General features: G+C 32.7%; 1 protein-coding gene and 1 pseudogene across 1 annotated transcript; both read left to right on the forward strand.

Moving 5' to 3' along the window:
* The first annotated feature begins 215 nt into the window (after positions 1–215).
* LOC133206129 (uncharacterized) lies at positions 216–5,540 on the forward strand. Its single transcript, XM_061342060.1, has 8 exons — positions 216–303; positions 734–772; positions 1,371–1,763; positions 2,191–2,301; positions 3,403–3,576; positions 3,682–3,852; positions 5,072–5,164; positions 5,366–5,540. Exons 1-8 carry the CDS (start codon positions 288–290, stop codon positions 5,506–5,508), a joined length of 1,140 nt encoding a protein of 379 aa, XP_061198044.1. The 5' UTR covers positions 216–287; the 3' UTR covers positions 5,509–5,540.
* Positions 5,541–10,246: 4,706 nt separating this feature from the next.
* Positions 10,247–11,657, forward strand: LOC133204953 (uncharacterized; annotated as a pseudogene).
* The last annotated feature ends 1,558 nt before the right edge of the window (positions 11,658–13,215 follow it).

The following is a 13,215-nucleotide window of genomic DNA, read 5'->3' on the forward strand; positions in this document are numbered from 1 at the left end:
TGGCAAGTGTTTAACTGTATTCGCTTTTTTATTTCACTAATAAATTTAAAGAAATAATGCATTCGTACATTATCGGGTATCCTATTGTCTAAACTCTCTCTCTCTCTCTCTCTCTCTCTCTCTCTCTCTCTCTCTCTCTCTGTATAGTGGCTCTATACACATGTAATTGTTATCTGAGAAGTGCAGCGATTACCTATGATAAACCACAGATTATCAATATACAAAGATCTCGTTATATGACAAACTCTTCATAACAATTACCAGTAGGATACAGCGATGTACGAGCGATGAGACTCAGTCATTGTGAGTTAATTATCATTTCATACTTTGTCCGTGTGTCTGTCTGTATCTCGCACTAAACGAAATGTGTGTCTCCAAATTTGTTATAATAGGAGTACACTATGTCTTCGTTTCAAAGAAAGTTCGGGGTTATTTTCTGAATAATGTGATTATTTCCCTTAAGTTTTCTTTCTTCAACTTTCTGAAGGATGTCAGAGTTAATACGCGTTTATCACAAGTGAGACTTTTTCATCAAATGTACATATAAAATTATACTACAACGTATTGACTACTTTTCTTGTCTTTTTTTTCAAAATTTTAAGTATAACTACCAAATAAGATGTTTATATCGTAGTTAACTGTGTTTTGACACGGGTTTTTATACTAGTATACTGTACCTGTTCATATAAACCTAGACGATTCGTTTATAAATCTGTTGTTCTCTGTGTTACAGCTTGTATGTTTGTTGTCATTCTGATAAGCTACAATCAAGGTAAGTTATGATTATACAATCTTCATTCGGTATGCTGATAGGTGTCGAATGTGCTTCAAATCATTGATATATTCCTTTTAAAAACATTCTTATACATACCTAAAGTTACATGCGCGTAATTGATTTTTTTTTCCCTGTTATATATTTACTGATGGTAAAATGGATCATTATTTCCATTCTGAAAAAAAAAATCTTTTAAAAACTTTAATGCAAATATTTCGTAGTAGTTGAAATAAAAAAAATAATGTTTTGTTGATCAAAGTATCAGCTTAATAGAACTTTAATGCAAATATTCCGTAGTAGTTGAAATAAAAATTAATGTTTTGTTGATCAAAGTATCAGCTTAATAGAATGAAGTTTGGGGGATTGAAAACAAAGAGTAATATATAAATAATCGAGTCAAATTGTTTAGATAGCATTTAAATTTATCTTATCTGATTGGCTTTTAATAACTTTTTTAATTTCTGCTTTAAAATACTATTGCTTTTGTGTCACAGTGAGTAATGTACATTACAATTAAGAAATCGCTACATCAAAAGGAAAGATTAAGATGAACTAGAATTAATAAATATTTATACACTTTTATTATACGCTACAGATGCATTGACAACTAACCAAAATGAAAAATGGGGAGAACTTTGTGGGAAAACAACAATACTGACACCAAATCAGTCACTAACATTTCAAGGAAAAGTTAGTTACGGTGCTCAAAAATGTATCACTAGTTTTAAAACAGACGCTGGCTACCTATTACGACTAAATATCCGTTACGTACCTGACTTTCCAGGATGTAGAAATTCTTATTTGCATATTGGAAATGATGTGTATCGAACTGACATTGACTCTCTTACGTCATATAAATTTTGTGATGTCATTTGGGATTTAGAGGTGGTTTCTAGAGGAAACTATCTATGGATTGTATACAATAATTCTGGAAATGTAACACACAGTAAAGAAAAACCAGTTATCAGCATACAAGTTCTTAAAGAAGGTAATTATATATCATTCTTTATATGTTTCTGTATTGGCATTATGTATTTGATAAAGTTAGCTCATAATAACACTGTGATAATGCATTTCCTGGAATTAACTAGCAAGTAAAAAAAGATTAGTATTGCTTTGAATCCTGCATTAAAAAATAATTAAATAAATAAAAGTAAATTTTAATTCGATTATTGATGGATGTTGATGTAAATAAGTCAATTACGGGAAAAAAATCCGACTTTTCACCACCAAATTGTCTGACGCGATTAGCCTCTTCTTTTTATAGATGTGCGAAATACAGGATTCTCAACCATACTGACACCACATTGTGTATATAAGTAGGAATGTTTATTCAAATATGACACAGAAACATCTAAATATTTGAATTAGATATCTCCTTCGATGTTACGAACCTTCTTTATTGACTTTTCCAGTGACCTCCTGTCCCGATGATTTCTTCCGTTGTTCTCCGGTCCAGTGCATACCACGTGACCAAATATGCGATAGCAAAATAGACTGTCAGAACAGGCGGGACGAGTATTGCTGTATAGCTTCTCTTTTTATTTTCCGTACCACCTATCGTATAAAAAAATCCAAATTCATTAAAAAAAATATCATATAATATAAAGTATTTCTTTTAAGGACAGATGATACAAACACTTTTTTTTCTTTGGAGGAGACTTAATATCATGTCAAATTTTATAGAAAAGTGGATAATTTTTTGATTTTTTTTTCTTCTAGACTTGGAGAATGAAATATCTTCCATATTTCCCCCAAAAAGTACACAACTAGAGTAATCATGGTAAAATTGTTTAATCTTCATTTATTTACCCTCTTTTTTGTTCAAAAATGTTTCAAAAGGAGCACAGAGTGAACTGATATTACATTTACTCAATAACCTGTTTATTTTCTTGCATAAAAGAAATGACACTTGGAAAATATTAGTTGATACTTCAATAAAATTACAAATATGGACAAATCACACTCAGTAAAGGTTTTCAGATGAAAATAAATTTCAGAATATGTTAGCTTGGTGCTAAAAGTGTGAGATAAACTTTAAAAAAGATATACCAAGCCAGGTGAATTATGAGGAAAGGCAGAATGGTAAAAATCAACCTATGTAATATCAATTCACTCTGTGCTCCTTTAGAAACATTTTTGAAGAAAAAAGAGGGTAAATGAATGAAGATTAAACAATTTTATCATGATTACTTTAGTTGTGTACTTTTTGGGGGAAATATGGAAGATATTTCATTCTCCAAGTCTAGAAGAAAAAATTCAAAGAATTATCCACTTTTCTATAAAATTTGACATGATATTAAAGAGGCTGGGGGATTGTGGCCATTTTTAGACTATATTGATCTCCTTTAGAAGAAGAGCTCCATTTGAAGATATAGAAAATGATCAAATTTTAAAACTAAAATTTTTGAAATTTTTTTTTGCCAAATGATAGTTGACAGCTTAAGATATCATATCTAAAAAATTAAGTTAAATCTGGTGGTTAATTTGTGGTTAATTTGTTGACCCCCCAGCCTCCTTAAGTCTCCTCCAAAGAGAGAAATTGTTTGTATCATCTGTCCTTAACGGCAAATTATGCTAATTAAAAACTCACCTTTCTCCAATATCGTATAAATTGTATTCTTTAGTAGATAGTCCGTTGAAGAGTGAGTCTTTGCTTGGGAAGCCTGCTTGTTTTGAATGTGCTGACGGCCGCTGTATCAATCCTGTCCTCCCTGTGTATGATGAGGATTTCGAGAAACCATTATCATATCTCTGTGACGGCTATAATCATTGTTTAGATGGCACAGATGAAAGGAAGGGTATGTCATCAAATAAGTCCGAATTTTAATAAGTGCCATCGGGTATACATTTCCTGAATATTTGAAAACATAATTTTTTTCAACTTTTATTATATTTTTTAACAGATATGTGTTACAGAACAAAGAGTAAAGTATCAGACCTTTTGACATGTGTTCCCATGGACACTAGATATGGAATCAACACAACCGTGACAATGTGGCAGGACCGCGTGTGTGACGGAATCCCTCATTGTCTCTACGCCCAAGACGAGGCTTCGTGTCTTCCTGGTGTCACCGGTATATAATTCGTGTAATTAAAGTACATATTCATTTATGGAATTAGCTATATATTGGTTCCAAAAGATAGATATGCGTGTACTAGAAAGTAATATATGCGTAGGTCTGATGAATCATGCAGGCACCGCCCACCCGGTCGCTAATTAACATATTTGAATGGTGATTCCTGCTAATCTCGGCCATGCAGCCAAGACATATCTATGTTGGCTTTGCCCACAATGCCTCTGGTTCATTGATGTCAAAGGTGGATCTTTTGCCATGAAAATAAAATCTGCTTTGGGAACAATAGTGAATTCAAGTGAATTAAAGGAATAAAGCAAACTTTTATATATTACAATAATAATGCAGGTATAATATCAAACTAGTTTCGAAAAGCAATTTGTGGTATGAAGTCTATGTTAATCTATAAAGAACTGCGAACGATAGTATTGTTCTCCCGCCTACCTCCAAGTCAATTTTCAAAAGTTAAGGTATTCGAATGATTTTTAATATTTATATTGATATTTATATGGATTTTCATAAAACATTACTTCTTTGGGAAAACAACGAGAGATAACTCTAAAACTTTGGTAAAACTCGTGTTTTTCACTATAGAAATCAACGGAAAACGGAAAATATTTTTAAAACATCTCCCCCCCCCCCCCCCCCCCGTGAAACAAAAATTCCTTTTTACGGGTAATATGGACTGTCATTTCACAAATTCATACCAAAGCTTTTTGTGTTTCACGGGGGGGGGGGGGGGAACATATGTTTATATACAAAAAAAACGACAAAAATGCTTATTTCTTCAGCAATTTCCAAGTGCTTTACAACTGAAACATTTAATTTTACTAATATATATGCTTAATTTTATATGCATAAAACATAAGAAAAGATTTAAGAAACATTTATTCATATCCAAGACTATTTCAGAATGTGGTGATGCTTTATAGCCCGATTTCAGTGGAAAATATCGTCTACCCCCCTTATTTCAAGAGCTGGAATTAGGGATATTTTACTATTTAGCACTGGAATTAAAATAATTAATCAATTACCATTGAACAGTTTTTTGTATTAAACAAAGATTTTATGGCCAAATTGTCATCAATATTGAATTAAGTGGTTGTAAAATGTAGGCGGGAATCGGGAGTTACCGTGCGTAGTTCTTAACACTCTGAATAATAAACCGTTGAAGCTTAATATAACTTTTGAAGTATTGTCTCTTTTTATATTACTGTAGTGAAGTTCCGTATGAACTCGAGTGTCATCATTATTCTAACTTGTGCTGGAACCCTCCTTATTGCTTGGATAGCATGTTTTGCATACAGAATACGTAAGATTTTTTTTTTTTTTTTTTTTTTTTTTGGAAATGTAACTGAATAAACTATTGGTATCTTTTACCATTCTACTTTCAATTTTGATGTTGTTAATGCTGTTATATATCTAGATATATATAATTCCACTCGGATAAGGTGTATCTTGATTTAAATTTGTCCCTAAATCACCACCTAGTCAAAGTTCATTATAATTGTAGGTAACAAGAGAGAGTCTTCTTCAGACCCATTCCAGGACCAAATTACTTCGCGCAGTCGCATTTATCAGTCACGTGATACCCAGAACCCTGCAGAGATATGTCGCTTACAGACTGTTTCAGAGGAACCCGAGAAATGGGAGTAGCTAGAGTGTACCTTCATACGTTTATTTTACTACATAACAACTTCATTGGTCATGCTTCATTCCTTGACATTGTGAACAAGTAAAGAATAAAAAAAAATATACATGATTTTCATTTTTTTTAATTGAATATCAAGAATAGATAGTTTATTTTTTTTTTCAATTTTTTCATCAACAATCGGTCTTGAGAAGTAATTGAAGCTCATTTTTCATTATATAAATTACTAGTGTATTTACCAGTCTATTTGTTACACTATTATCTAGTGTACCTGTTCTCTTACTGAGAAGCACCAATCAGATCGGGGCTTTTATCAGTTTGATATAAAACGTAAACAGAAAGGAAGCATTTGACACCTCAATGCACGTGTTTGTCACCGAAGGGGTTAATGTGATTGGGCGAGAATTAAGAAAAACAATCAAGAGTTGTGTATTCGCCGAAAGACGTCGCTTCAGTCAGCCCATAGAATGTCGAATCAAATTTGTCAGAGGTCCAACAGCAACGTGTTCACTCGGGATTCCTGACGTTGTGAGGATGAGCTAAAAAATATTCGTCCAAAAATTCTACAAGTTTAAAATAATAAAAATATAAAATGTTTCGGGAAAATGTCTGCAGTGGAATTAATGGTCTAGCGCTTCAGTCTAATACCAAATGTCTAATGAAAAATGATTGGTTTATTCAAATTATTGTCTGGCTGAATTCAGGGGAGCAAATTTTATATATTTTTGTTATTTTTATAATTTTTTTTTTTTAAAAAGCAGTGTTTATTTCTATTCATAACGCGTTTAAAACTAATTACATGTTTTATGTGTTTATCTCTTCTACATAACGCTCTTTCTTTTTGTAGTGAACTGCAATTTAGTATTTATAAAATTCATCTCTTAGATTGCAATGGCTACAAATTCTATCTTACCTTGGTATATAACCCAAGTCCAGTTTCAGTTGGTAAATAGTGATTACAAGTTCGAAATCTACAAAATGTGATTACGTCCTTTTTTTGATATATATGTATGTATAATATTAACCTAATTTTCAAACTTTATTCTTCTTTGTATATTCTATAATTTAATGCTTTAAGTGAAGTTTGAATAATTGATTGCCAAATTTGTTTGAATTGATCAATTAACTTTTTTTTTACTTTCGCCTTTAATCATTTTATATTACTTGGGCTTTGTTCGAGTTCAATATTAGATAGTACACAGTTATTCAAAATATACATGTATATTATAATAGACCAGTCAATTTACCATGAAACATCAAAGTTATTGCAACACCATTTTTGTTGTTGTTGTTGTTGTTATTGCACATAAAATGTATCTTACCAAAATCGTGTGAGGGGGGAGCATTATTTGGGGTTCGTGAATTTCCTATTAAAATTACTGTGGGAAAGGGGCATAACTCTTCTCGATTTGTAAATTTTCGTTAAAATTTTGGCGCATTTCTCTAATTTGAAGAAAGAGAATATGAATTAAACTGTATATAATGATATTTATAGATGCAGTGAAACCTTTTATACCCAAGAGAAAAAATACAGATGTTTAGGCTCACTTCAGAGTGTATGTAAATTGCATTTCGTCGTCTCATTATAATAAAATTTTAGGGCAGAGATAATAAAAAAAAAAGTAGGTCGAATTTTGTCTCTTAAACTTTGTTTATTTATTTATTTACGTTTTATTATTATTATTCTTATTAATATTAGATTTATTATTTATGTACTAAATGAAATGATCGATACATAATAAATCTCAATCCAAGGGATATTCATTTTTATTCTATTTTAAACTCTGTATCATTATATATTAACAAATGTTAATATTTCCAAATTATCAAAAAGTATGAGATTTATATTCAAAATATCCATTTTCAATTTAAATTATGTATGTAAAATAATGATCTATTAAACTGTATCAGAAAAGTTTAAATCAGATTACGCTTTCGTGAAAAACAGGAATTTTCTTTTAATTATACTTAGACACCGGATGCAGTGAATAATTTTATACAGTGGCTTGGAAAATTTGGGAACGTATTGTTTGTTGCCCATAATGCGTATTGCTTGTTGCCCATAATGCCAAGTTTGACTCTAGCGTTCTATAGTCCGTGTGTTGAGTTGCATCGGTCTTAGTGCCTCAGAACATATAAGTGGGTTTGTGGACACATTACCTCCTAATTTTAAAGAACTTTACCCAGGCCGCAAGAGTTATAAACAAGTGGACTTGCTGAAGGACCTGTGTGTGACTCATTTTGATGCTCATGATGGCAAATCTGATGCATTGGCCTTACAAACTCTTTCATTGTCTTCGTCAATTTCAAGTGATATTATGCTGAAGCATAGTTTTTCTACGGAATTTGTTGTACATAATTTGAATTTTTAAATGATGAAAATGAGAAACATACAATCATTGAAAAATCTTATTGATAATAAGATTTTATCCAAGTTTACTGCGAACAAAATTGCTGAAACAGGTCTGCATTTCCAGCACATTTTATTAGCTTACCAAAGAGACAAAGAAAACGGGGTAAGATCTCTGCTATCAGAAAAAAAACATCAGGAAAACCAAGAGTGACAGAAAATTCAAAGATTATTCAGTCTCTTCAGAATTGTTTCATGAATATGAAAACATAATTGCATGTATAACAACTCACAATGCTTTTGTTGTATGTATGTGTGTATTGCATTTTCTCTCTTCAAAGAGAGGTAACTCAGCTAAACAACTATGCAAATTGGATTTTTCACAAAAATCAAAGAAAAAAGGCTGGTTTCAAATGCTGAAAACTCTAGAGTTTCATCATCTATTGCTGTAGTGCTCTTCTAAAGAAAATGTGGAAGAAATACCAGCTAAAAGTACGTTTGAGAATTTTTGTATATTTTGCATAGAAAAACACACCAAATTTTCATCAAATGTTATCTTTTCAAAACCCCTGGTAATATATTCTTTTTTTTTTTTTTTTTTGCCTAAGAGCAACTGAGGGTACGTTCATTTTAAATTAAGAATTTCTTGAAAAATTACCAAAAGGTAATGTACGTTGCGTATGACCTAAAGCAAAAAATTGGATGGATATTATGCAGAGTTATGCCCCTTTTCTATAGTAATTCCCATAGCTTATTCAATCATGCTAAAAATATGTTTTCCGCTTATTAGATTTTCTTAGAATTTTACTGCTAATATTTTATACATGTTATATTAAATTTATGACAAAAAAAATTATGTTGCATTAGTTTGGGCCCATATTTTCGATAAATTGACTGGACTATAAAGGGTTGTGACGTAACAGTAACTTCACTATGACGTCATTGCATTGTTTCTTTGAGAAGCAGCTTACGAAAGCCTATTAGGATCAATCTATGAAGAAAAAAAAAATTAAAAGGCGTTATAACGTCTTTTCAAAAGGCGTTATAATGCCTTTTCAAAAGGCGTTATAACGCCTTTCGAAAAGGCGTTATTATGCCTTTTGAAAAGGCATTATAACGGCTTTTGAAAAGACGTTATTATGCCTTTCTAAAAGGCATTATTACACCTTTTCAAAAGGCGTTATTACGCCTTTCCAAAAGGCGTTATTATGCCTTTTGAAGAGCCATTATTATGCCTTTGACAGGCCCGTGCTTTTGAAAGGGGGGAGGGGGCAACCTCCCAAAAAACTGACAAGCAAACAAAAAAAAAAAAAAACAAGAAACCCCCCTCCGAAAAAAATACTACTAAACTGCCTAAACTTGATGGGGATCTTTTTACAACTTTTCGGTAAAACTTTTTTAAATGCAATGATTCGCTAGAGTTTAAACATACTGCAACAAAATGTTCAGGGACCAAGCAGTCATGCAATAAATGAATTTTTATATTTAAACTGTAGCAAGACTATTCCTTCAAAAAGTGGGGTGAGGGAGCCCCCCCCCCCTTGCACTCGAACTACCGGCCTGTTTAAAAAGGCGTTATATCCAAAAATGGAAATGCGTTATTTTATATTAATAGATACTTGAAAGATTGAATCAAAGCCATCTTTATTTATGCAATATTTAAAAGTATTTTCTATATTCCTGCACATCTCGCAGACAACTGTTTACATGCGTATTAAGAGAAGTCAACACTCTGCTTGTGGAAATCCAGGATACAAGATTCAGATTGGGACTTTGCTTGCCATGTATTAAAAATTCATGTCAATTTTGAAAATATTTTTCTCTCCTTTTGGAAAAAAGCAGGCAAACTATTTGCACGGGTATAATGAGCAATTAGCCTTCAACCAAAGTAAAATCCATGACCCTTGGTAGAGGTGTCTGGCATCAGAGAAGAACTAAGTTGGTTTAACACTGAAAATACATTACACATTTATAAATCTTTTTTCCTGGAAATCTAACTACAATATGTTTAAATTATTTTTTAAGAAAGTAGCCCTTTATTTACTTGTGACATTCATGTCCCGAGGGTAAGATTTCAGCCCCCGGAGTGGGCTAAGTTAGTCATGTATTGAAAATAAAAGGCGTAATAACGCCTTTTGGAAAGGCGTTATTACGCCTTTTTAAAAGGCGTTATTACGCCTTATCAAAAGGCGTAATAACGCCTTTTTGAAAGGCGTAATAACGCCTTTTCAAAAGGCGTAATAACGCCTTTCCAAAAGGCGTAATAACGCCTTTTTCGCGTTATTACGCCTTTTTGAAAGGCGTTATAACGCCTTTTAATTTTTTTCTCCATAGATTGATCCTAATAGGCTTTCGTAGAATATTGCTTTATTAAGTTTTTCATGCATTAAATCATGGCCTTATTTGTATTCAACTAGACAAAGAGATCTTATATCCTTGCAGTTTTGTCTTTGGTGATGCTATTCCTAACGGCCAAACACAAAGAGTACTTCTGTTGGTAAGTAAAAGTTAAACCATCGTCGGATACCCATGCATGGGTGATCTCGTCTGTTACTTATCACATCGTCGGATACCCACGGATGATCTCGTCTGTTACTTATCACGTAAAAGACGAGATCACCCGTGGTTATCCGACGATGAAGTAAAACATACTACAGGAAATTTACGCATTCTGGACATCTCAAGTGACTGTAGGATTCACGGGTGCTTGAGGACAGGACTCCCACCCCCCACCCCACCCCGCACGATATAGACCCCGGGCCTGTTCGACTTTTTTCTCATAAATTATATATGGATGACACATTTGTGATATAATTTATATTATCAATTCGGAAAATTGGCTTAAACAAACATTTTTTAAAAATTACTACCCCACTCTATATATTTGATTTATATAGAGAGAGCGGGGTAAATTTTATAAAATGTTTGTTTTATGTAATTTTTCGAATTGTTGGTATAGATTATATCACAAATAATTCATTGAAAGATAATTTGTGAGAAAAAAGGCCCGGGGGTCTATGGGGGAGGGGGGGTGTCCTATCCTCAAGCACCTGTGGTAGGATTAACGAATAAATGTTTATTTTATTTCAGTTTCTCAGATGGAGGACCAAGCAGTTGAATATATGTTTTTGTATATATATTTCATCTATATCCGTATCAAGTCCATCAATGGGCCCCAAAGAATTACTGTGACGGACACGAGTTCGCATATGATGTCCAGAGAATTAACTAAGTCTTCAATACATGTATGATGTTTTCCTATGGAACTATTTTTTTTCCATATTGTTTAAACAGATGGCTATAGAGATGGGAGTTTCCGCTGCCGCTGTCCTCGTTAGCACTACCATACCCAAGTTGTGGAACTGGTCCACATTCCTAATGGGTCGTTTAGTCAAGATCGTGAAGGGAGGTTTCCAGTACCTTAAAGGTAAAAAAGATATTAATTGAAGTCTCTTTTTAATATACATGTATTCAATTGTCATTAATAAGGATTTTTGCTTTTCTTTTTTTTTTATTGAGGACGTACCGTTTTCCATTTCCAAAAACTACCTCATACCTCAACTTATTCATCCGAAGTACAATTATTTCTTGCAAGTATACCCAAATATTTGTCATACAAGATTAACTTGATGTTATTCGCCACAAAGGATGATTATTTTTCCCCGTAGTTTCCGTAACGCCTACGAACAGAGAAAAATTATAATGGTAATGAGGGAGGGAGATTTCTTTGAGGAGATATTTGTGTACTCCCCAGAAACAAGGAAAATGGAGTGTGTTTGTTGCTTCCACAAAGGAGCTTTTTAAACAGTCACGGTCAGGAGAGCGGTCAGTGATGTCAAGTGTATAAGGAATGTGTTTCTTATGGAGCTTTTATTATCATTATTTATTTACACCAACATGCAATGGTGGATAGGAAATCTGTTTCTCCAATATTTAATTTTTATCACTAAAAATAAATTGAAATTACTTGGATATAATTTTAGAATAAAATTAAATGCATGGATACGAGGATTTGTTTCCTTGATTAAGCATCAAAAGCAGGCCTGTAGCAACGGTTTCAAAAGTGGGGGCAAACTAAAAAAAAAAACAAAAACAAAACAAAAAAACAAACTGACGTACGGGCCTAAAAAGCGCAAATTGTGTGTCTGGCCTTCTCCTAGATTTTAGACAAGTCTTAAAATTCATCCTAGTCTGAGTGCGGTCTGTCAGCTAACATCCGCAACTGTACTCGGCAATGCTGGTACCGGACATCCATAACTGTACCTGCTCACTAATATCAAAAACGGAATGTCAGAGCAAGATTTTCGGGATTGTTAAACGTATTTAACTATATGTTGTTAAGTATGGATTGTTTTTTAATGAAAAATACGAATATGGAGGAAAGAAAATTTCTGATTCAAATAAATCTACTTAATGGAAGGCTGTAATCGCCAAAAGGTAACGATAACTGGCTTAGTGAATATATCGAGGAAAATATAATTATGTAAACTTGACTATGCCTAAATCCATTGTATGGATCGCTATAATCTCTAAAAAGTAACATTTACTACAGCGTACATTTTGTATATCTATGACTGTACATGGCCGTAGGAACCGGGGGGGGGGGGGGGGGGGGCACGGTTGGTAGTCTAGAAGCCCCTACTCCTTAGTTATCAATTCAATGGGAATACTTTTTAACCTACAAAATATTTATTTTGTTTATACCTCATGTATTATTTGAAAGTAGATTTATCCTCCTTTTTACGTACTCTGTGTGGAAATTTCAGGGAGGGAGAGTCCCATCTTTTAAAATTCTTTTTAAAATTCTGCTTTATAGACATATATTCTCAGTTTTATTTTGTGTCATAATATTTAGATCTTTGAAGATTGTATTCAATTTTTAGATTTTTTTTTTATAAAGTTATATCTCTATGTCGACATTGTAAAAGCCTTGAATGACCTTACCAGAAACAATGTTGGGTCATTTAAAATATTCAATCTGATGTGAATATCTAAGAAAACTTTTTTTTTTTTGCATTCAACATCAAACAAAAAAAGTGATAAAGTTTTTATGTTCATTTTTTCCCTTTTTAAAATCTTGAGAAAATGATGTGTATGCTTGTCTTTTAGACATCTCTTACTTAAATGCATGTACATAGATGTGGTATCAAGTGTTCTGAACTACAGTACAAACACAGCAAGTTGAAAAGGAGATGGGTGAACAAGGCGTGCTGAATGCCCATAGCTTCAGATTTGTAAAAATCATATTCAGTTTGTACATGCATTTAAGTAAGAGATGTCAGACACTGCATGTTGGTACGAGGCATATGAAGATTTATTCTCTTAAGGAAATAATGAATATTGTGGAAAATAATGCAGGCAG

The sequence above is a fragment of the Saccostrea echinata genome, unplaced genomic scaffold (assembly GCF_033153115.1).
Source record: "Saccostrea echinata isolate AGI-Se365-2 ecotype Australia unplaced genomic scaffold, CSIRO_AGI_Sech_v1 ptg000054l, whole genome shotgun sequence".
Classification (NCBI taxonomy): Eukaryota; Metazoa; Mollusca; class Bivalvia; order Ostreida; family Ostreidae; genus Saccostrea; species Saccostrea echinata.